Raw genomic sequence first — 24927 nt, forward strand, 5'->3', positions numbered from 1 at the left:
ACGCAATCCAAGAGTGAGCCGCGCCGGAGATACCCAACTCGGAGAGGGTGGAGAGGAGGATCTGATGGTTCACAGTATCAAAGGCAGCAGATAGGTCTAGAAGGATGAGAGCAGAGGAGAGAGAGTTAGCTTTAGCAGTGCGGAGAGCCTCCGTGACACAGAGAAGAGCAGTCTCAGTTGAATGACCAGCCTTGAAACCTGACTGATTTGGTCGAGAAGGTCATTCTGAGAGAGATAGCAGGAGAGCTGGCCAAGGACGGCACGTTCAAGAGTTACTGGTCTGTAGTTGTTGACATCGGAGGGATCGAGTGTAGGTTTTTTGAGAAGGGGTGCAACTCTCGCTCTCTTGAAGACGGAAGGGAAGTAGCCAGCGGTCAAGGATGAGTTGATGAGCGAGGTAAGGGAGAAGGTCTCCGGAAATGGTCTGGAGAAGAGAGGAGGGGATAGGGTCAAGCGGGCAGGTTGTTGGGCAGCCGGCCGTCACAAGACGCAAGATTTCATCTGGAGAGAGAGGGGAGAAAGAAGCCAAAGCATAGGGTAGGGCAATGTGAGCAGGACCGGCGGTGTCGTTTGACTTAACAAACGAGGATCGGATGTCGTCGACCTTCATCCGCAGAGGGGGGGGGGGGGATTCAGGAGGGAGGAGAAGGTGGCAAAGAGCTTCCTAGGGTTAGAGGCAGATGCTTGGAAGTTAAAGTGGTAGAAAGTGGCTTTAGCAGCAGAAACAGAGGAGGAAAATGTAGAGAGGAGGGAGTGAAAAGATGCCAGGTCCGCAGGGAGGCTAGTTTTCCTCCATTTCCGCTCGGCTGCCCGGAGCCCTGTTCTGTGAGCTCGCAATGAGTCGTCAAGCCACGGAGCAGGAGGGGAGGACCGAGCCGGTCGGGAGGATAGGGGACATAGAGAGTCAAAGGATGCAGAAAGGGAGGAGAGGACTTTGAGGAGGCAGAATCAGGAGATTGGTTGGAGAAGGATTGAGCAGAGGGAAGAGATGATAGGATGGAAGAGGAGAGAGAAGCAGGAGAGAGAGAGCGAAGGTTGCGACGGCGCAATACCATCTGAGTAGGGGCAGAGTGAGTAGTGTTGGAGGAGAGCGAGAGGGAAAAGGATACAAGGTTGTGATCGGAGTCTTGGAGGGGAGTTGCAGTGAGATTAGTAGAAAAACAGCATCTAGTGAAGATGAGGTCAAGTGTATTGCCTGCCTTGTGAGTAGGGGGGGACGGTGAGAGGGTGAGGTCAAAAGAAGAGAGGAGTGGAAAGAAGGAGGCAGAGAGAAATGAGTCAAAGGTAGACGTGGGGAGGTTAAAGTCACCCAGAACTGTGAGGGGTGAGCCATCCTCAGGAAAGGAACTTATCAAGGCGTCAAGCTCATTGATGAACTCTCCAAGGGAACCTGGAGGGCGATAAATGGTAAGGATGTTAAGCTTGAATGGGCTAGTGATTGTGACAGCATGGAATTCAAAGGAGGAGATAGACAGATGGGTCAGGGGAGAAAGAGAGAATGTCCACTTGGGAGAGATGAGGATCCAGTGCCACCACCCCGCTGACCAGATGCTCTCGGGGTGTGCGAGAACACGTGGTCAGACGAGGAGAGAGCAGTAGGAGTAGCAGTGTTTTCTGTGGTAATCCATGTTTCCGTCAGCGCCAAGAAGTCGAGGGACTGGAGGGTAGCATAGGCTGAGATGAACTCTGCCTTGTTGGCCGCAGACCGGCAGTTCCAGAGGCTCCCGGAGACCTGGAACTCCACGTGGGTCGAGCGCACTGGGACCACCAGGTTAGAGTGGCAGCGGCCACACGATGTGAAGCGTTTGTATGGCCTGTGCAGAGAGGAGAGAACAGGGATAGACCGACACATAGTTGATAGGCTTCAGGAGAGGCTAAGCTAATGCAAAGGAGATTGGCATGAAAAATTAACTAAACAACTGGGGAAGCGAGAGAGCAGGGTATCCCTCACTAACAATTCACTGAAACACTAAAACGCTAAAATATAACTTTTCTAGCTACCACTAGAAATTAAAATTGATGTAAACTACAGTGGTTCAATGTTTCCAGGAATAAGCTCAAACTTAGTTTATTCCGCTAGATAACTTGGTACAGTATTCTTCCGTGAAAACCCACCTAGTGCACCGTGTCCTATGACGCCATAGCTAACTAGCTAACTAGCATGCTAGCATCCTATAACACACGGTTAGCACCAATACTTGGTAACAACAAGCTACCAATGGATCATTCGTGTCCGTGTCTAGTTCATAACGCAGAAGTAATTAAACGTTGGCTAGCTAACACAAAGTCAGTCCTGCTAGCTACACAAGTGGACTACACATCTCAAATGTTCAGAAAGTTAAGCTTATGTTGCAAAAATCTTATTGACAAAAAAATGATACAGCTAGCTGGTAGGGTTAGCTAGCTAGCAGTGGGCGCGTTGTAGACAATGTTCGAAAATGTAGCTGGCTAGCTAACCTTGATAGTTACTCTGTACTACGCCTTTATCTTGATACAAAGACAACTATGTAGCTAGCTAACATTACACTAGTCAAATCGTTCCGTTGTAATGTATATAGTTTCTACAGTACTGCTAATTGGTCAAGTTGGCTAGCTAGCAGTGGCTGTGGTGTTATGGTGTTGACGCCGTTTCGAAAACAGCGCGAACGAACGAATACAGCTGGCTAGCTAACCTTGTTAGTTCCTCAGAGCTACACCTTTATCCTTGATACAAAGACAGCAGATACAACTATGTAGCTAGCTAACAATACACTAATCAAATCGTTCCAATGTAATGTAATGAATTGTAATATTACCCGCGGAGCGAGGTGCAGCACGACCAACAATTGTCCAGACAGAGGTTTATTAACCCAACTTCACACAGGCTACTGTTTGGCCATAGCCCACGTCAAATAAACGTTTTTCTTTATTTGTACTATTTTCTACAGTGTAGAATAATAGTGAAGACATCAAAACTATGAAATAACACATATGGAATCATGTAGTAACCAAAAAATGTAGTTACTTCGTTGTTATTCTGGCTGCACTGTTTGACAGGACTGTAAGTTAGCTGTAGTTGGCTAGCTAGCAAACATAGGATAAGAAGGTTGTCAGTCAGGATGGCAATGGAACATTTAGAACGAATGACTGGGTAGCGTCCCTAGATAGAGAACAAAAAGACAGAACAACTGGGTCACGTCTCTAGATAGAGAACAAAAAGACTGAACAACTGGGTCGCGTCTGTAGATACAGAACAAAAATGACTGAACGACTGGGTCACGTCTCTAGATACAGAACAAAAAGACTGAACGACTGGGTCACGTCTCTAGATACAGAACAAAAAGACAGAAAAACTGGGTCACGTCTCTAGATACAGAACAAAAAGACTGAACGACTGGGTCACGTCTCTAGATACAAAAGAAAAAGCCGGAATGACTGGCTCACGTCTCTAGATTCAGAACAAAAAGACGGAACGACTGGGTCACGTCTCTAGATACAAAAGAAAAAGACGGAATGACTGGGTCACGTCTAGATACAGAACAAAAAGACGGAACGACTGGGTCACGTCTCTAGATACAGAACAAAAAGACGGAACGACTGGGTCACGTCTCTAGATACAGAACAAAAAGACGGAACGACTGGGTCGAGTCTCTGGCAACCGAACCAATAGAAAGAACGACCAGCCGGCTTAGGTAGCAACCCTAGATTTTTGTTGGGACTATATCTTGTGGAAGGATGAAATAGTAGAAATAAATAAATCAAAATAACATTTTTACTGAAAATATGCCAACCATTATTTGAATATGTTGGTAACCCGTTGTATAAAAGTGATAATGCCCTCGAAGCCGGTCCTCGACTTCATCTCGGGCCTAACAACACCCATGCCAATATATCCTCCAAACACCGACTTCGAGGGCATTATCACTTAAGTAAATAACGGTGATAACCAGTTATTAATGTTGTAAATAACGGCGATAACCAGTTATTCATGTTGTAATAATGGTGATAACCAGTTATTCATGTTCTAAAGCAGAGTGAGGAGATGGTAAAGCTAGTGTAAGAAGGTAGGCTGTTTTACCTTTTTATTCAGACCACTTTGTTCGATCTTTGTGAATCAAATCACTGTATCAAATGTTACAACATTTAGGGATTTCTGAATTGCTGAATATTTGCACAAGCATCAGGCTAGTTATCCCAGACGTATTTGTTATGTTATTATTAGTGACGATGCAACACACAGCACCGTTATGAAATCCAGATTAGCTATGTGGTACAGTGGGCCTACTCTAAAGCTGCCAAAAACAGACGCATTTCCTCTGACTGCACATTTGAGCATCCCAAATGACACCCTATTCCCTATGTAGTGTGCTACTTTTGACAGTCAAATTTGGGAAGCATTCCCATGTTTTGGAGCCCAGCTGCCAGTTGGTGGCTTTTGCCTTTCCACACCACTTTTAGTGATTCTGTTTAGCATGGTCAGCCAGGCCTGAGGAGAGGATTAAAAGGGGATTTGCTTTCATGTAAGCACACACCTGTCTAAACTCTTCAAATGGAAGTTTGAAGTCAAATGGTATCTTTCCCAGAATTCACAGGTTTCCCAGAGATCTTGGTTGGAGGATTCCTTGCTTATTCTCTCCTGATTCCGGGAACCTTCCATCCTGAATTTCTGGAAAATGTGGGAATTTTGGGAAAGTAACCGTAATTTTGCAACCCTACTACAGTATCAACTTCAGTTTCATCACACCGTGTTCTATTCGATAGAAGACAGTACTGTTTGGAGGCAAACATATTTGATGTACAGTGTACACTTTTGAGTATTGAAAGCTACTCCATTCAAGATACCTTTAATAAGGGAAAATAATGGTGGTTAATACAGACTAAAAAACTTGGGGCAGGCTCTATTGATCTAAATCTACCCCACCATGCCAGCTCTGGATAATTCTCATGAGTTGGAACTACATTTATTGGTAAATATCAGATCAGGTGGAGGGTGTTGATGAGGTCAATGAAAACAGAGTGGAAATGCTAAAGACTCATAACTTCTCCATTATAGCACAATGTCGTTTCACTCCGTATCAAGGTGCAGAGAATTCCTGATAATGACAATGACTTACTGCACCGATTTTCCTCTCTCTCTCTCTCTCTCTCTCTCTCTCTCTCTCTCTCTCTCTCTCTCTCTCTCTCTCAGCCACCCTCACAAGCTCCTCAGAGAATGACGACCGCAGCGGCTCCAGCCTGGAATGGAGTAAAGATGGCAGCCTGAGGAGCAGCGGGCAGCATGGCCTGGCGCCCAGCGTGCGGGCCGATACGTGCTCTCCCGTGGCGGAGGAAGACCCCAGTGGGCCCCCAGAGACCCCCACCCCGTCCAGGACAGAGCACCCCACAGCGGGGGCCGCAGGAGGTGTAGCAGTAGGACCAAGCCACCCACGAGAGGGCCCCGTTCCATACCCCACAGCACACACCTCATTGTCCCTCATGATGCCGCGGCCCAACTCTGTTGCAGGTAAGAAACCTTGGCTCAGGGTGATTCATTATGCGGAGAAGGGATATTATCAGGACTTGTACACTGGTTTTGAGTTATCTGGACATGTACACTGGTTTGAGTTGGTATCGGGTCATCAGAGGAAGTGCTCCTTCATCCTTGCTCAGTGAATCTTCCTTCAAATTTGACTTAGTTCATCTTGACTTTGTGTCTGCATTATCTCCTTAGGAAGATCCTGGAAAGGAAGGTGTTAGTCTGTGACCCTTTAGGACCCAACAGTGTCTGTACTTCACAGAACGTCCTGACTCAGGTCCTCAGAGAGCCAGCTAAGCCACAGTGCCCTGTGTGACTGTGGCACTGACTGACACACAACTCTGTCCTTTTCCCGGCTGACCAAGTGAGAGGGAAATGGAGAGAAGAAAACGGGGGTGGACGAGACGTTGATGTGTCAATTCAGTAGACAGAAAGAGAGAAGGAGAGATGTATATTATTTGTATATTATCTACCTCACTTGCTTTGGCAATGTTAACATATGTTTCCCATGCCACTAAAGCCCTTTGAATTGAATTGAATTGAAATTGAGAGGAGTGAGTGAGTGAGTGAGTGAGTGAGTGAGTGAGTGAGTGAGTGAGTGAGTGAGTGAGTGAGTGAGTGAGTGAGTGAGTGAGTGAGTGAGTGAGTGAGTGAGTGAGTGAGTGAGTGAGTGAGTGAGTGAGTGAGTGAGTGAGTGAGTGAGTGAGTGAGTGAGTGAGTGAGTGAGTGAGAATTGTACTGTGTGTTCTACAGCTAGCTGTTTGTACACAAACGTGCATAAACAGTGGATTTTACACACTGTTTGCTCTTGGTGCACAAAACATTCATCTTTACTGCATGCTGATAAATCTACAACTTTGCCATATAAAGAGTATAGATGTGCATACAGGGCATTGTGTGGAGAATTCACTAAGGCCTCTTGCATTTAACGACCTAATTATTCCAATAACTCATAACCTGTTTTAACATCTTCTGTTGTTTTGGTCCGACGCAGCTCAAACAGCATGGACACACACACACACACACACGGACAAACACACACTCACGGACATTCACTGCCTCGTAAAGCTAACAGCCCAGGGGCCATCGGCCCCTTCTTTGCTCTCGGACGAGGAGTTTGTTATGCAGTGTTGCCCCTGAGGACTGAGTTGGATTCACACCTCTGATTTTATGGTTGGTTACGTTGCCCTGGGAGCAGACAGCAATGCCATGGAAAGACAAGTTCTCTGCCCTGTCACCAGGGGCCAGGGATATGAGTGGGGCTTGAGTTGCATCCCAAATGGCACCCTAGTCCCTTCGTATATAAGGAATAGGGTGCAATTTGGGATAATTATTTTCCACTCGCTCTTTTACGAGAGGGCTATAGTAGGTTAAATGTGATGTCTTAATTAGGTTAATACATTGTGTGTGCATTAATCAATGCTTGATAGAGAGAGACTATAGGAAGGTTGAACGTCATCTTGCGCTTTTGTAATCACGAGAAAGTTGGATGAAGCCATTACCTTTGATTGAGTACCAAATGGCGTCCTATTCCCTATATTGTGCACTACTTTTGACCAGGACCCATTGGGCTCTGGTCAAAGTAGTGCACTATATAGGGTTAGGGTGGCCTTATCTGTAGCTTCATACCAAACATTCTATATGGAGAGTATAGCAACATCCCACAGTCATCCAGAGCTATCCAGTTGATCCTCTTGTTGTCCTGTGATTGCCCCTTTCCTGTCCCTGTCACACACCAGTCTGTCACATCAAAGATGTCTGGCCATAATCTGTAGGACACACTGATAGAGAGGGACTGACTGATAGAGAGTGATAGGGGGAGAGAGAGAAAGAGAGACAGTAGGCAGACTGAGAAAGAGAGCGAGAGAGAGAGGTGTGATGTGATGTGATGCCAGGCCGTGTCGTAGAGGAGAGGAGTCGTAATGAAATTCCCATAGTCTGATTGTTGCCAAAGTGCTGAAAGGCAAGCTGTCATTGATTGGAGCTCCTTAACTAGGGCTTTGATGGTCATGGTATTTTGGATGATGGTTATTGGTCAGCCAAATGACCGCAACCACTGTAATAACGTACAAAATCATAATAATTAAAAAGTCCGCTCCTGACTGCATGTGCTGCTGCAGGAAGGGGGGCGTTGATCTGCCAGGAGAGTGAGAGAGGGATTTGAGGCGATATGTTTGAATACTGCATCCTGTGACTTGTTACCGGGCAGACTAGAGTCTAATTAGAGTCCAGAGGATGGCGTTGCCTATGCAACCAAAGACTTGTTTGCTACAACACCTTGCTTGTTTCAGCAAGGAGCAACAAAGTTTCATCACGTCGTAGAGTCCATGTTATAGCAGAAACCGACTCAACCGCACGAATGCCCGGCCGTCTCATCTTCAGTTAGCTGTTCGTTCCACACTAAACATTTCTTTTTACTCTTCTAATTACATTGGTAACCAGTTTATAATAGCAATAAGGCACCTCGGGGGGGTTGTGGCATATGGCAAATATGCCACAGCTGAGGGCTGTATCCAAGCACTCCAGGTTGGGTTGTGCCTAAGAACAGCCCTTAGCCGTGGTATATTGGCCATATACCACACCCCCTCGGGCCTTATTGCTTAACTGTACCAGCCCTAGCCTTAACACGCTGTGAGGCAGAGTTCCTACCAGGACTTCAGGAGTTAAGAGTTGGAATAGCTGCTGTCTCTCTGTTGCTCTGCTGACCTGCTGGCTCAAAGTTGAACTATTATGGACTGGACAGACACCATATAGAACGTCAGCTCACCTGCTAGGTGTCTACAAACGATGGTGATTCAACATGTGGAATCGTCGGGAAATGAACCGAAAATGACGGCTAATGTTCTGTGGTCAGAGGTGATAGGACCACTGTTTTTAACTGTCTGTTTTGTCCTTTAGACTTCTTTCTGTCTGCACATACAAAAGCGTTTGACCCCTTCTCAGGTGGTTGGATGTTTTTAGCCTGAGAACAAAGGGTCCATTTCTCTGGGGGTGAATTAGTGGAGTCTGTCTAATGTCCCACAGCCCTGCTAAAATGTGAGATATGCGCAGGGAATGTATCCGTGTTGCTCAGAAGTATCATTTGCAGTGTGCGTGATTACAGCGGACATCGTGTCTGGCCTGCAACAATCGAGCTGCTGCTGTGGGAAATCCAAGCAGCACAGTCTGCACATTAAGCTGTGGCTAACTAGCTAGGTCCAGATCCACACCAATACACCACCTGTCTGAGTGAGAAGACAGAAACCTGAATCCTACTCATTAAACCAAACCACCAAATTTCTTTGCTCAGAAAATCAACAAGCGGTTTGCCATTTTCTCAGGGCAAAGCAGGACTCAAGTCGATTGACCCACCATAAGCGCACAAATATGCTTAATTCAAATCAAAACACAGACAAACTCGCAACATAACACTGACAATATGATAATTATTTTTGTACAATCCCCCTCTGGCTGCTGCTTGTCTTGTCTAGTCAGACCCTGCTGGAAGACTGGACTTTATAGGGGATATTTTCCTATTTTTGCTGTGATTTTGATTGACTCTCGTGGCTTGTAAGCCCCTCCAAAATCTGTTGGAATAAATCCCTAATTGTATTGTCTCTCAGCAGGACATGTCTGTAAAGCTTCTTTTTACTCCATCCATTCTGCATAGGACATTTTTTTTTGTATATGTATCTGAGTCACAATGCCTCCATTGAAATGTGGCATTTGTTTCCATCTCAAATGTCACCCTATTCCCTGTATAGTGCACTCATTTTGACGAGGGCCCATAGGGTGCCATTTAGGATGCAGACTTTGAATTATTAAAGCAGTCAGACTGGCAAAAAGCCACACAACCGGTCCGGGCATCATCACATTTCTATTCATTTAAAAACCACCCAATATAAATGAGATGCGACAGGGAACGAGACTGTGGGTTTAATTACAAATGACTGTAACATTGGAAGCCTAATCATAAATTAGTGATGTCTTACTCACACACAGCCCCTAATCTGACTGCTGTCACACTCTCCCTACCTCTCATTGCTATGGCTGGGAAATTAACCCGCGCCATTGGGGGATTTCAGCAACAGTTCCAGCTGCACAGAGTTTGGCAACAGTGCCTGGATGCGTCCCAAATGGCACCCTATTCCCTATATAGTGCACCACTTTTGATGCACAGTCGCACACACTCTGTCAGATTGTTTTAGGAAGAGACGGTTCGGAATGTTGTTTTGCTTTCTTTCACTTGTTTTTCACATCAGACACCACAGAGCAACTCACACTACTAGAGACATAGTAACTCTACAGAGTCATTTCTAGTGCTTAATGTTATGCTACCAGCAACAGACCACTCTATTTGGTAATGTGTTGTTACTGCTAAATGCCAGCTTCACCTCGATAAGGATGTGCTTCAAAAGTGTGCGCTGTATAGGGGAATAGGGTGCCGTGTGACACACAGACAGTGGCTACGGGATAAGCTTCTGAAAACATCTCAGAGATTACTCTCTCCTAGCCCAACCCACACTCCATCACAGGTGCCACCGGCTTCAAAAAGAATTGCCTTTGACACGGGCTCTGTAACGGAAAGTAAATATGTAAATGTTATTATAATACTGCATGTAAAGTGGTGGCTTCAGAGAGCAGAATTCTAAATGAGAACTGAGAGGGCGAGGAAGGTAGGGACTCGGTGCAGCTGAAAGAGATCTTCTTAGTTTCTACCCCTCTGATGTGTGGGGGTACAGAGTAGAAGAAAAGGGCTCTGTCTTGGCTCTATTGTAAGCTCTTCAGATTTGGCTGAAATCCAATTTGACACCTCCATGCCTCCTTCATCCAGTGCAGATTCAGGGGTTTTCGGGAAAAGAATTCAGCTTAAAGCCTTCTGTATTCTTTGTTACGCTCAAATAATAAGAATTATATTTCAAGTCATCAGAGTTAAGCCATTTACCGTGGATTAGGGAATCAAAGGCTACATTAATGGTCTATGGTCCATGGTCCAAAGACCTCCCATTGAACCGCTGGTGGAGATTTCTCCAGACAGTAAAACGGCATTAAGCTGTGGAATGGTTCGGCCACAGCACATAGCCAAGGGGCACTCCACCCAACCTTGGAACATGTTGATTGGTGCATTGCCTAGGCAGGCATTAGTACTATTGTGGTTCACAGTCGTGTGCCGGGTGCCCAGTCTGCACAGGTAGTCTTTGTCACTGCCCTGCTGCCCTACTCAGCATTCCTTTGTGTTACGGTGTCTAGGTGATTGTTCCTTTGTGGCTGACAGAGGTCCGCTGCCCTGCCCCCCCCACCCCAGAGCAGAAGTAGGCATCATTGACGGCCATTGTTCCATCTCCTGGTTACTATGGATCCCTCTTCATAGGAGACTACTTTTACTGGAGCACATAGTGACTGCTGCAAACAGCTGCGTCCCATCTCTTAGACTGATGTCATCTCCATGAGTCCCAGATGGACACACTCTCAGTGGTCCCCAGATGTTCTGCAGGTTTGCTTATGTTACAGTCATTACTTCAAATCATAAAGTCATGTGTTTTAACCACTGGTGGATGAGGTGATGAACCAGAACAGGCTTAACTGGTTTTTATCAGCATTTATGTTTTGTCTAGTCACGTATGGATTTTATGAGAGGATTCTTTGGGTATGCTTTTATTGTCAAGTTTCCCATTCGCTCAATGAGAATGTGTATGTGGAGTCTCACTGTTCCCTGAAGACTTCTCCACCTATTTCTCTGATGTTGATGGTGCACATGGCGTCCATTTTGTCACCTCTGACCAAAGTTCCCTCTAAGCTGCGAGTGTGCGTGGGTGCAGAGGTGCCCAGGGACTGCAGCACATAAGAAAAATCAGCCCGTGCAGAGAAGCACAAGATTGAACTTCACTCAACTTTCTAAAGTTTTCTCTGTTAGTTAACACTATCAACGTGTGCCTTTACTGTGGGAATTGGGATCGAATCAATGCAATATTAGCCACTTTCCATGTAACATACCAAAAACAAAACAAACTATACAAGACTTAGAATTCAAACCTAACTATGCAAGAGATTTTGTTGTAGACAGAGTGCATCGGAGTACGATTCTATTGTATTGACAGGCACTACTCAGGCCTGTACTCTGCACAGACCGGTAAGCCATAACCAATCAGAGCTGCAGTAAGGCCTACACAGTGCTTTCGTAAAGTATTCAGACCCCTTGAATTTTTCCACATTTTGTTACGTTGTAGCCTTATTCAATATTATAATTTTTCTTTTTATCTCATTAATCTACACACAATACCCCATAATGACAAAGCAAAAACAGGTATTTAGAAAATGTATTAAAAGAAACAACTGAAATATCACATTTACATAAGTATTCAGACCCTTTACTCAGTACTTTGTTGAAGCACCTTTGGCAGCAATTACAGCCTCGAGTCTTCTTGAGTATGACGCTACAAGCTTGGAACACCTGTATTTGGGGAGTTTCTCCTATTCTTCTCTTCAGATCCTCTCAAGCTCTGTCAGGTTGGATGGGGAGCGTCGCTGCACAGCTATTTTCAGGTCTCTCGAGATGTTTGATCGGGTTCAAGGCATGGCTCTGGTTAGGCCACTCAAGGACATTCAGAGACTTTGTGTTTAGGGTCGTTGTCTTCTTCGAGGGTGAACCATCGTCCCAGTCCGAGCTCCTGAGTGGTCTGGAGCAGATTTTCATCAAAGATCTCTCTGTACTTTGCTCCGTTCATCTTTCCCTTGATCCTGACTAGTCTCCCAGTCCCTGCCACTGAAAAAAATTCCCACAGCATGATGCTGCCACCACCATGCTTCACGGTAGGGATGGTGCCAGGTTTACTCCAGACGTGACGCTTGGCATTCAGGCCAAAGAGTTCAATCTTGATTTCACATGGTCTGAGAGTCCTTTAGGTGCCTTTTGGCAAACTCCAAGCGGTGCCTTTTACATGGGGTGGCTTCCGTCTGGCCACTCTATCATAAAGGCCTGATTGGTGGAGTGCTGCAGAGGTGGTTGTCCTTCTGGAAGGTTCTCCCATCTCCACAGAGGAACTCTGGAGCTCTGTCAGAGTGACCCTCGGGTCTTGGTCACCTCCCTGATCAAGGCCCTTCTCCCCCGATTGCTCAGTTTGGCCGGGTGGACAGCTCTAGAGGAAGAGTCTTGGTGGTTCCAAACTTCTACCATTTAAGAATTATGGAGACCACTGTGTTCTTGGGGACCTTCACTGCTGCAGACATTTTTTGGTACCCTTCCCCAGATTTGTGCCTCGACACAATCCTGTCTCTCTACGGACAATTCCTTCGTCTTCATGGCTTGGTTTTTGCTTTTACATGCACTGTCAACTGTGGGACCTTATATAGACAGGTGTGTGCCTTTCCAAATCATGTCCAATCAATTGAATTTCTGTAAATATATTTATGTAAATAAGTTATTTCTGTTTTTTATTTTTAATAAATGTGCAAACATAAAAAAAAACTGTTCTCGCTTTATTGTTATGCGGCATTGTGTATAGATTGATGAGGATTTTATTTACTTAATCCATTTTAGAATAAGGCTGTAAAGTAACAACATTTGGAAAAAGGGAAGGCGTCTGAATACTTTTCGAATGCACTGTATATGCAAATTGACCATTGCCATATATGGATTTGTGCCGTTCACATTGAACTGGACTGTTTTACAGCATGAGCGGTTGCGATTATTATGCGCTTGTTTTTAGATCAAAGCGACAGCTGCATGTACAGGGATGCAAACTGTTCACCTTTCGGCGAAATTCGCCTTTTCGAATTCAAAATAGGTGACCTATATGATTCGTATAGATCCGATGAGAAAAGTTTGCGGGGGCTTTATATCACTACTGACTGTAAGGGAACGAGTGTTTCGCGTTTGGAGCAATACTGGCTGTATCCAAGGCTCAGCCCTGAGATAACATTAGTAACTAACATATTCGCTATAGTATTAGGTGGTATATGACTCCTTGCCATTCCTCAAGTTATAACACGTTAATTGCTTAATGGACCCTGGCAATCTGTGTGAAATGTTATTATCTAGTTAACTAGCGAACTAACTAACTACCCTCTGTGAACTAATGTTTTCCCTCTACAGTATTTGGTTAATTTTCAGAATGAGAGAATTAGGTGAAAATGAGGCTTTAAACAAGTGGATGCCACTATAGAGGTGAAAGGAACACCCCACACGTTCCCTCTTTCTCACTTTTTCAATACAGTGGATAAAAAGGTGTATGCCAGGTGTATTCTCTGCCTGAAAGAGATCAATTATGCCAACAAATGGTATCATGCTCTGCTGCTGGCACATTGTCGAACAGATGTCCACAGGCAGAAAGTGTACAATGTAATAATGTGCACTGTAGCCCAAAGATATTGCTTTAGTTGTGTTGAACTTGACAGTAACACTTGTGTGTGAGTGAGGGGGTTATTACATTTTTTACTCAGTGAACGTTATTTTTGCACACATGTAGCCTTGTGCACTTGATCAATGTCTATAGTGGCCACTATAATAGAGCAAAAATATAATGCCTGTTTGTTTCATTCTATTTCTACTTTAAGATGGGGGTTTTTCCCCAAGTGCAATATTTAGATGTGTGTGTGGTCACAAGCGTTCTATTATAAAGGCTGTCATAGCTAACTGCAATATTACTGTATTGTTTTTTCTCAAGACTTGAGTGTCATTTGCAGTAAAGTCTAGGCAACAAATAACATTGGGTTGCTTTCTTTACATTTTTTTTAGCTGTGAGTTAGGTTCACATGAACCACTTTATTTTACACACAGCGACTGATCATGTAGATCATATTCTTTGTTGTTTAATTAGGTAAAACCTGTTTTTCTCCCTAGCAGGGATTTTTTTGCATGTTTCAGTGCAACAAACAAAAGTTTTACCTTTTTGGGCCCTCACCAGTTTGCATCCCTGCATGTAGCCACGTGTGCACATTTGTTCATATCCTTTGCTAGTTAGTGAGTTATTAGCCCAGTTAATGATCATTTGTAGTCAGCAATGTGGGAGTGATTACTTCCTACAAGAGCACAAAATGTTTACATTTCTAGCCATCTTTGAAAAGCAGGTCAGGTAAAGAGCTTTTTTTATGTCTTAAAGGGGCAGTGTTGTATTTTGAGACAGGCTTGAATAAGCTAAGTAGCCAATAGGCAGAGGGTAGCATAATTTGTCTTGTTCTCTGTAATAAATGGTATGGGAATAATGATTCATTGTATTTTGTAAAGTGATTTCTTGCATCAAACAACACAACAAAATGTTCAGTCACCTCCTTGTCTGAAGGACAAGTGGATAATCAGGTTCATTTGAAGCCCTGCGTGTTCTTTTCAAAGTCTCATGGAATGTAGGCCTACATTGAACACAGATTGGCTGTTACTGTAGGCTGAATGATAGAACTGCTATTTCTATGTTAAAATGTAATGGGATGCATTTTCTCCATTGTTTTTGATGGTAGGCCACTCTGGTAGGCCTACATTATGATCGAATAGCCACAGTAGCCTACTTGGCCACTGTTAAAACTGTAAATGAAAGCGGGTACAGCCCCAGTGCTCACAGTAAACACTCGGCAGAAGTTGCACAGACATTTTACGATGTTCAAGTTTGCGCTTAGCAGACCTCAAATTTGCTCAGAGCTGAAAAATATTAGAGGGAACATTGCCTCTGACCATATCTGGACATTGACTGGCTCAGTTTGGAGACTGAGGGGCACCCTTTTCCCTACATAGGGCACTACATTTGGGTGCCATTGGGGACGTAGCCTGAAAGACAACACTTTGAAAGGTCACATTGACGTGAGCCGAATTGTCCTTTTTCACAAAGTTGCCCAATGGGTGAAGAAGGTTAGAGCCAGAGCAAAGATAAAGACCTCTCCTTCAGGGATCGATCGGATCCAATTTCGAGCAGCCAATTAGCATTCAACTCAGTGGTGCTTATTGATTTATATAAACCTGTGGAGAGACAACCGAGCACAGTATGCTACCAGCCTCCAGTGAGCCATCTGACAGAGTTTGACTGACAGGTCCCAACATTTCTTTGCTTTGTGGATTCGCTCCTTGTGGGACTTTATTAGCATCCTTTTTTAATTTCATCCATCACACAATTTAGAGTTCAATTGTATTTTGCCATGTAACTTCATTGAATGAACTAGAACTTGAGTGTACTGCATATCAGGAATATGTGGAATCTATACTTTTTTCTTAGTCTGGATCCTGGTGATCCTCAAAATAAATTCTGTGATTGTTAGGGTAAGTGTACCTATTAAGCCCATTTTCATCTTTGAATTCAAGTAAAAAATAAAACAATTCTGCTCTTTAATGTTTCAATCAATTAATCTGGTTGTCATGTCCATAGCAGTTTTTATTCTAAACCAATCAGATGTTTTATTATTAAGTTATTTACAGTTATGTGTAAATTCCCACAAGTGACATTGTCATATTGTTGTCCTTCATTCATCCAGGTGATTCTGTTTGTTGGTCCACCACCTGTAATTTTGTAATACAACAGTAGAAAGGGAGATTTGAAACAGTCTTCAGATAGGCTTTAGGAAGTTCAACTAATTAACAGGAATAGCAGGACAGCAAATGTGAATCCGCTTTCAGATAATTCATTGAAACTTGTGTGTGTGTTGTGGTCTTTGTGCATGGCTTCTTATCCACAGAGGGTCAGTTTTTTTTTTATAACCAAGTACTGGTGTGTACTAGTTGGCAAGAACAAAAGCCTAAATCCACATTGGTCTTTGTGGATACGATTGGACCCCCCTGTTATGAGTGCTACTTTCATGATGAATAGTAATTATCAGTTTATTTTACAAAATTTAGGGGAGATTAATATAATCACATTTTATATAAATGTCAGTTTGTACGTTGTTAAAATTAGGTGGGCTTATTTGGAACACCTATGGGCTTTCGGTACCAATTATGCTCAGTCCGGACTTTTCACATATTTTATCAAATATTTATTTAAGAATTTAAGTAAAGTCATAAAACCTCATGTGAGAGATGAGTCTTTCATTCTATCTCAACTTTTCTAACAGAAATTAGGGCAGTATATGTTAGAAATGTCTAAACTTAGATTTTGGCGGGCTTAATAGGTACACTTACCTTAATTATTTCATATAACATTAATATTGAGTCTTTCCATACATGTAGTTTGCCTGTATTGCTTGACCAGCATTCTGGGGATGTAGGCAGTGTAATGCAGGGCTCCAGTGAAGTTTGTGTGCTCTGGTCTACTTTAAAGCTTTTCTGCATCCTGCTATGTGCCCTGCAGTGTCTGCAGTGTCTTCTGCCTGCACCACACTAACAGGTCAGATCTAAGTCTCTGTGCCCGCTAGGGGAGCAACTTACTCCTCATATATTCTGTCATGTCTTACCGTGGGATAAATAAAGGGGTTTGTGTTTGGTAACAAAATAACAGGCGATAAAACAGATTTATGCAGGCTGTTACATCCTCATTAGTTTATTTATTTTCTTCATAACAATCAGATTGCTCGCCATGCAGCCAGCGACAACCAGCGAGGTATCGAGCGTAATCTGTTAACTTGGTTACGTGCCAAAATCTGTGCGTAAGCGACTTTGATTTCCATTTTGCACTTAGTCAATTCCAGCTCAGGGCATTTTGACATGGCGGGTCAGAGAGGGATTTGAGGTGGGAGATGCCAAGAGGCTTCTGGAGGCATTAAGCCTATACCAGAGCCCACTAACTAACACTGGGGGTGTGTCCCAATAGGCACCTTATTCCCCCTATATACAGTTGAAGTCAGAAGTTTACATACACTTAGGTTGGAGTCATTAAAACCTGTTTTTCAAACACTCCACAAATTTTTTGTTAACAAACTATAGTTTTGGCAAGTCGGTTAGGGCATCTACTTTGTGCATGACACAAGTAATTTTTCCAACAATTGTTTACAGACAGATTATTTAATTTATAATTCACTGTATCACAATTCCAGTGGGCAGAAGTTTACATACACTAAGTTGACTGTGCCTTCAAACAGCTTGGAAAATTCCAGAAAATGATGTCATGGCTTTAGAAGCTTCTGATAGGCTAATTGACATAATTTGTGTCAATTGGAGGTGTACCTGTGTATGTATTTCAAGGCCTACCTTCAAACTCGGTGCCTCTTTGCTTGACATCATGGGTAAATCAAAAGAAATCAGCCAAGACCTCAGAAAAGAAATTGTAGACCTCCACAAGTCTGGTTCATTCTTGGGAGAAATTTCCAAACGCCTGAAGGTACCACATTCATCTGTACAAACAGTAGTGCGCAAGTGTAAACACCATGGGACCACGCATCCGTCATAGCGCTCAGGAAGGAGACGCGTTCTGTCTCCTAGAGATGAACGTACTTTGGTGCGAAAAGTGCAAATCAATCCCAGAACAACAGCAAAGGACCTTGTGAAGATGCTGCAGGAAACAGGTACAAAAGTATCTATATCCACAGTAAAACGAGTCCTATATCGACATAACCTGAAAGGCCGCTCAGCAAGGAAGAAGCCACTGCTCCAAAACCGCCATAAAAAAGCCAGACTACGATTTACAACTGCACAAAGATAGTACTTTTTGGAGAAATGTCCTCTGGTCTGATGAAACAAAAATAGAACTGTTTGGCCATAATGACCATCGTTATGTTTGGAGGAAAAATGGGGAGGCTTGCAAGACGAAGAACACCATTCCAACCGTGAAGCATGGGGGTGGCAGCATCATGTTGTAGGGGTGCTTTGCTGCAGGAGGGACTGGTGCACTTCACAAAATAGATGGCATCATGAGGGAGGAAAATGATGTGGATATTTTGAAGCAGCATCTCAAGACATCAGTCAGGATGTTAAAGCTTGGTCGCAAATGGGTATTCCAAATGGACAATGACCCCAAGCATACTTCCAAAGTTGTGGCAAAATGGCTTAAGGACAGCAAAGTCAAGGTATTGGAGTGGCCATCATAAAGCCCTGATCTCGCATAGAAAATTTGTTAGCAGAACTGAAAAAGCGTGTGTGAGCAAGGAGTCCTACAAACCTGACTCCGTTACACCAGCTCTGTCAGGAGGAATGGGCCAAAATCCACCAGCTTGCGGGAGGCTACCCGAAACCAAATACTAGTTGAGTGTATGTAAACTTCTGACCCACTGGGAATGTGATGAAAGAAATAAAAGCTGAAATAAATCATTTTCTCCAATATTATTCTGAGTTTAAATGTATTTTGCTAAGGTTTATGTAAACGTCCGACTTCAACTGTACACTAGTACACTACTTTTAACAAAACCCCTATGGCCCTGTGGCACCCTGTTCCCTGTGTAGTGCACTACTTTTGAGAATAGGATTGCCATTTGGGTTGTACACAAGTACTCGGGAGTGGTGCACGGGTGCAAGCGATGCGATGTCCAGAGCTCGCAACTCAGTTGACCCCCCCATCTTACTCCGACACAGGAGACAAAGAACAGAGGGATTCAAAGGGCAAAGCCGCACAAAACAAATACAGATTTTCATCAGAAGGGAACCTGTCACATCTGTGGAGCTTCAAAGCTGCTCCCAACACATTCATACACAATATCACATCAACCAGGAATGATCTGCTGCCGGAATAAGAAGAAGAAGAAGAAGAAGAAGGAAAAAGAGGGAGAGAGAGAGGCTTCATATAAAGGGATACCAATTCCAATGGGTCTACTGAGAGCACAAAAGGGGGGGAGGGAGAGAGGTAGAGAAGGGAGAGATGGGATGGTAATCTCACTGCAGTCCACGAATGTCAGCATGGGGCTTGAATGATGCGCTAGAGCTGGATCGCCGCACAGACTTTTAACTTAACTTCTCTCTCCCTCCCTCCATCTCTTCTCCTGTCCCCCTCCTTTCTGCCATCTCTCACTCCTCTCTTCCTTACATCATTCACTCTGCGGTTCACACTACCCTCTTCCTCCTCTCTCCCAGTGCCCTGGTTTTGGATCTTTCTTTTCACTATCCCTCTCTTCACTTTCTCTCTCCCTTTCCTATCTCCCTCTCTGTATATACTGTATATCTCCCTCTATCTCTCACTCTCTTTCTCCATCTCCCCCCTCTCTCCCTCCCCGCTCTCTCTGTGTGACAGCAGTACAGGGAGGATCATTGATTAATTCCTCTGTGAGTCCGGCTGCCTAGTGCAAACTGTAATCAACCAGGAGAGCAGCTTTCATCGCATTCCCGCCTTTCATTTCTTCTTTGGTTTATTCACACGCTTTTTCTCCTCCGCTTGCTAAAAATCTGTGTGAGGGGTGGGTAGAGGGAACATTCTCATAAAGCACCTGCATTCATTTTGCACGGAGCGCTGCTAATGCTGTGGATGTTGTGAGGTAGGGAGAGGGAGAGAGAGCAGTGCCTGTGGACTGCCAAGCCCAGTCACCAGTTGAATGCGGCCAGTGTGCCTGGACATGGATGGGAGCGCTGGGGCAGAAGATTCACTTGGGTACCCTGATGAGCATCCAGCCCAGTGGGGAGAATAATTCTCTGGAGCTTTTCCACAAAGAGCCTCCGCCCTGCCTGCCTCTCAGTCTGCCTGCTCCATGCCAGGAGGGTTTTTAAATTCCTGCTGCTGTCCTGCCCAGCTCTCTGGCTCTGCTGCCGCTGACCGACTGTAAGTAGCTACTTCAGCCTCTAGTGTGGTAATACCGGCGGGGGGCCCACTGCCCAGCACTAACAGGTTGGCACTGTTGGGAGCGTTGAGCTCAAGTGCAACAAACGGTTTAACATTCTGGCTGCATCGTGTGAAGTGATTTCTCACCGTGCATGCTGAATTAAAGTTATGCTTTCCCGGACTTGAGCTGTCATTTATTCTCATTTTGGAGCCGAAGTAAAATTCACATCATCAGGCTTGTGAAAAGTGAAACATAAAAGTGGCTAATCGTTGAGTTTTATTTTTGCCTATTAAAGTTCTATTGATTCCTATTAAAGTTATATGGATGCCTATTAAAGTTCTGTTGATGCCTATTAAAGTTCTGTTGATGCGCGCTGCCTTGCCTGCTGGTTCCTAATTAGGAGAACATTCCTCCAAGTAATTGGGGAAGAGAGTCGCATACTGTCATGTCTGTCCTCCCAGCTCAGCTGAGGCAGATGGAGTAGAGAGAGAGAGAGAGAGAGAAGGGCTTTGATTTTTCCTGTTAAAGGGACAATCTAGAATTGGTACATCCATTTAGCTGTTTAGCAAAAAACAAAAGTGGTGGCTTGTCCGCATTGTTGTTGTTCCTTTAAACATGACAGCCAGGTCTCCATGGTGATTTCATTGTTGCCAGGAACACCGAAGACCTTGTTACACGTTGTCTGTCTTTGTCTGTATGTTGCTAGAGGATGCCGGCTCAGACGGTAGGTAGAGTTTGAGGTTGAATTTTATATAGCAAACTGCTAGTGTTTATTATCACTTCTCTTTCTGATCCAATGACAGGAATTGTTTGCAGTCATTCTTCCTTCATGGCTGTTTCTTCTCCTGTGACTTCTCTCTGTAATGCTGCTGTAGCCTACTGTATGTTTTCATGCAGTAATTCCTGTAGTAAGGCTGTCTTTATTGAGTAAATGTGTCTGTTGGTTCTGTGTGTTGTGTTCCTGACATCCGTATTCATTCGCTGAGTCCCAAATGGCACCATATTCCCTATAAAGTGAACTACTTTTCACCAGATGCACTATGGGCCCTGGTCTAAAGTATTGCACTATAAAGGGAATAGTGAGGCATTTGGGACGCAGGCCTAGTTGTATTTGGGTTGTTACTGTAGCTCAGTTTGTACTCCACTACACTAGGAGTGTTTATGGGGGACAGACCTCCCCTCTCTCTGGATCCTCCTCAGCTGTCAGGTTGGATCAGGGTGGGTAATAGGGGATTTTAGGGGGGATATTGAATGGATATTGCTCACCTCTCCTGTCGACTGTACTGTATCTGGCTGCCCAGTGCCGACACCACCTCCAGGGAACTGCCAATGCCAGGGTCCACTGCTCTGGCCCAACTCCCGTTCACTTTCCTCTGCTGAAATCCTGCCATCGTCACCCTGGATCTGTGTCCCCTCTTCTTCTCTCTACTCCTCCTTTCTCTCTCAGCGTATTCCGGACAAGCCCTGGATTAGAATTTATGACTTATTGACATGATTTCCCCTGTGACATGTTTGTCATCATTGGTTTTAGATTGTGATCATTGTCTGTTTAGGGTCATCTGATCATGTGCATTCACCTAATAAAGGCTGAACTGTGAATCACGTCATCATTTTCGTGAAAAACACATGATCTCATCGTTTTCTCTCTTTCTCTGTAGCCACCAGTTCCACCAAGCTGGAAGACCTGAGCTATCTTGATGAACAGCGTAATACTCCCCTGCGGACGTCCATTCGGCTGCCCTGGCATAGCACAGGTGGGAGGGCACCACAAGACTCCAAAGGTACTATTAAACAGCATGTACACCTAGACTATGTCCTAAATGGTACCCCATTCCCTATATAGTTCACTTCTTTTGATCAGGGCCCTTTGTAGTGCACTATATAATAGGGAATAGGGTGCCATTTGGATCACAGCCATACAGTAACTAGCTATTCTCCGGGATAGAACAAGGGCCAGCACAGTGCACACCAGAATTATAAACAAAACATAAGGAAAATGTAAACCTATTCCATAGAATACAGAGCAGCATATGCTACATGGTCAAAAGTATGTTTATTAATATGGAGTTGGTCCCCCCCTTTGCTGCTGCTACTCTTTTAAAACCCTCTCAGTTTTCTCTGCCACTGTCAGTATAAAGTTGTTAGACTTATGTAAAATGTCCCTCTGGACAGACATTTTTGCAATAGTCCACATTTATGAGCATTATGTGTTTGGCTTTCATTAGACACTTTAAGCAGTCTAATAGAAGCATTCATGTTTGTTAAATTGCAAACCTTTGCCATCCACCTCCATGATTTCCATTTAAATGCAGTTGTGCAGCTTCAACCAACTAAACTGCTATTCCCAGAGCTCAGTGGACGGAGGGGACTGGCGGTCGTCGGATAGTACGGCTAGTACTGATTTGTCTCTCTTATGCAGTCAAGGTGTGTGGGAGAGAGAAATAATCAGTGCTGAAGCTAGCTGCCCTGTTAAAGATCACTTACAAATGGTCCAAGCCAATGGTGCTAGCTGGTCATAGCTCAGACTAAGAGATGGAGAGAGAAAAAGAGAGAGAAAGAAAGAAAGACAGAGAGCGAGAGAGAGAGGGAAAAATACAGAGAGAGGGGGGAGAGATAGAGAGGGCAATGATGAAGAGAAAAAGAGAAAGCTACAGAGGAAAAATAGCCCACTCTTTCTCTAGCTGTGTGGTGGACACTGACTGCAGTCCAGGCATCTCCTTTCCTCCCCCTCAACAGCCCTGAGAAGAGTGTTTGGCCTGCAGCAGGTGTTTATCGCCTGGCTGACAGTCAGCACTTATCACACTGCAACCGCCGTAGACAGACAGACAGACAGACGGACAGTGATTTTTTTGTTATGATCAACTGATATTAATGTTCCTCAAATGGTTTGTGAACGAATGGTGTGACAATGAGACACACAAAGACGGTTCAGACGATTACAGGAGAAAAATATGTTGATTTCAATCTGATTATCCTGGATGATACTAGGGCTTGGCCTCCGCATTCTAATTGATCTCTCATCTCGATGTGCGCGTTTGATCTTGCCGTGGCGTGTGTATGTGTCAGGTTTGCAATCCACAGAAATGTTAAACATTGTATCATATTGCGTCATTTTGACTGAGCGCTGGCTTTCAGAGAAAACAGATGAAAGATGTGTAAGGTAAACAGTGCAGGTGTAAACGGTGTTTCAGATGGAGACGTTCCCTAATCAGTGACTGAAATGGTTTCGAGGCTTGGCTTCACGCCAGCTAGGGAGGCGAATAAATGTCTGTCTATTTATTCACTCTCACGCCTAGCTAAATGTATGATTAGTTATATATGCCCTCTTTTCTTATGAACTTTCAGTTAGTAAAGGTTTGTCTTTTATTTGGTTCCCTCCAGCACGCTTCGCTCCCTACAAGACGGTGGACATCATGCTCAAGCCGCTGCTGTTCGAGGTGCCCAGCATCACCACAGACTCTGTGTTTGTGGGCCGCGATTGGCTCTTCCAGCAACTGGAGGACGTTATGAAGGGCGACGGTTGCGAGGAGAGGCGTGGCGCCGTGGTTGTGGGCAACGTGGGCTTCGGCAAGACGGCCATCATCTCCCGCCTGGTGGCGCTCAGCTGTCACGGCGGCCGCATGCGGCAGATCGCCTCTAACAGCCCCAGCTCATCGCCCAAAAGTAAGAAATAACCCTTAGTTACGTTTCAAATGGTACCCTATTCCCTATTTAGTGCCCTCCCTTTGACCAGGGGCCCAGGACGCATCCACAGTCACGCACTGCCTGGACCAAATGTGACCTAATCCTCCTCATCATCATCATTCATGTTGGGTGCTCTCGTGTAAATAGACATGTCAGGGATTTACAGAAAGGAGATTAGACTATGGGCTGAAATAATGTGTGGTTAAACCCATCAACATGTACAGTAGTGACATGAAATGTCCAGGAACTGTGTAGCCTAACACGTCAATCATCCAGGTTCTGACAGGAAGTGATGCTGATAAGTATAAAGTTTTCACTTGTCTACTGAATGGCAGAAAAAAATATGTACACTACCGTTCAAAAGTTTGGGGTCACTTAGGAATGTCCTTGTTTTTGAAAGAAAAGCACATTTTCTGTCCTTTAAAATAACATCAAATTGATCAGAAATACAGTGTAGACATTGTTAATGTTGTAAATGACAATTGTAGCTGGAAACGGCTGATTTGTTATGGAATAGGCGTACAGAGGCCCATTATCAGCAACCATCACTCCTGTGTTCCAATGGCATATTGTGTTAGCTAATCCAAGTTGATCATTTTAAAAGGCTAATTGATCATTAGAAAACCCTTTTGCAATTATGTTACCACAGCTGAAAACTGTTGTGCTAATTAAAGAAGCAATAAAACTGGCCTGCTTTAGACTAGTTGAGTATCTGGAGCATCAGCATTTGTGGGTTTGATTACAGGTTCAAAATGGCCAGAAACAAAGACATTCTTCTGAAACTGGTCAGTCTATTCTTGTTCTGAGAAATTAATGCTATTCCATGTGATAAATTACCAAGAAACTGAAGATCTCGTACAACGCTGTGTACTACTCCCTTCACAGAACAGCGCAAACTGTCTCTAACCAGAATAGAAAGAGGAGTGGGAGGCCCCGGTGTACAACTGAGCAAGAGAACAAGTACATTTGAGTGTCTAGTTTGAGAAACAGACGCCTCACAAGTCCTCAACTGGCAGCTTCATTAAATAGTACCCACAAAACACCAGTCTCAATGTCAACAGTGAGGAGGCGACTCCGGGATGCTGGCCTTCAAGGCAGCTGGCCTTCAAGGCAGCATGTACAAAAAATGTGCTTTTCTTTGAAAAACAAGGACATTTCTAAGTGACCCCAACTTTTGA

General features: G+C 44.3%; 1 protein-coding gene across 6 annotated transcripts in view; it reads left to right on the top strand.

The window, feature by feature from the left end:
* The window catches only part of LOC106586176 (protein TANC1), a 285715-nt gene that overhangs the window by 174265 nt on the left and 86523 nt on the right, over positions 1-24927 (top strand). For all 6 annotated transcript variants that reach the window (XM_082968891.1, XM_014173128.3, XM_014173131.3 and 3 more), the window contains 3 exons: positions 5168-5482; positions 21724-21846; positions 23447-23728. In XM_082968891.1, the coding sequence (XP_082825017.1) occupies positions 5168-5482; positions 21724-21846; positions 23447-23728 (720 nt within the window). The remainder of the gene's footprint in view (positions 1-5167; positions 5483-21723; positions 21847-23446; positions 23729-24927) is intronic.

Source organism: Salmo salar, chromosome 25 (assembly GCF_965601325.2).
Source record: "Salmo salar chromosome 25, fSalSal1, whole genome shotgun sequence".
NCBI classification, from domain to species: Eukaryota; Metazoa; Chordata; class Actinopteri; order Salmoniformes; family Salmonidae; genus Salmo; species Salmo salar.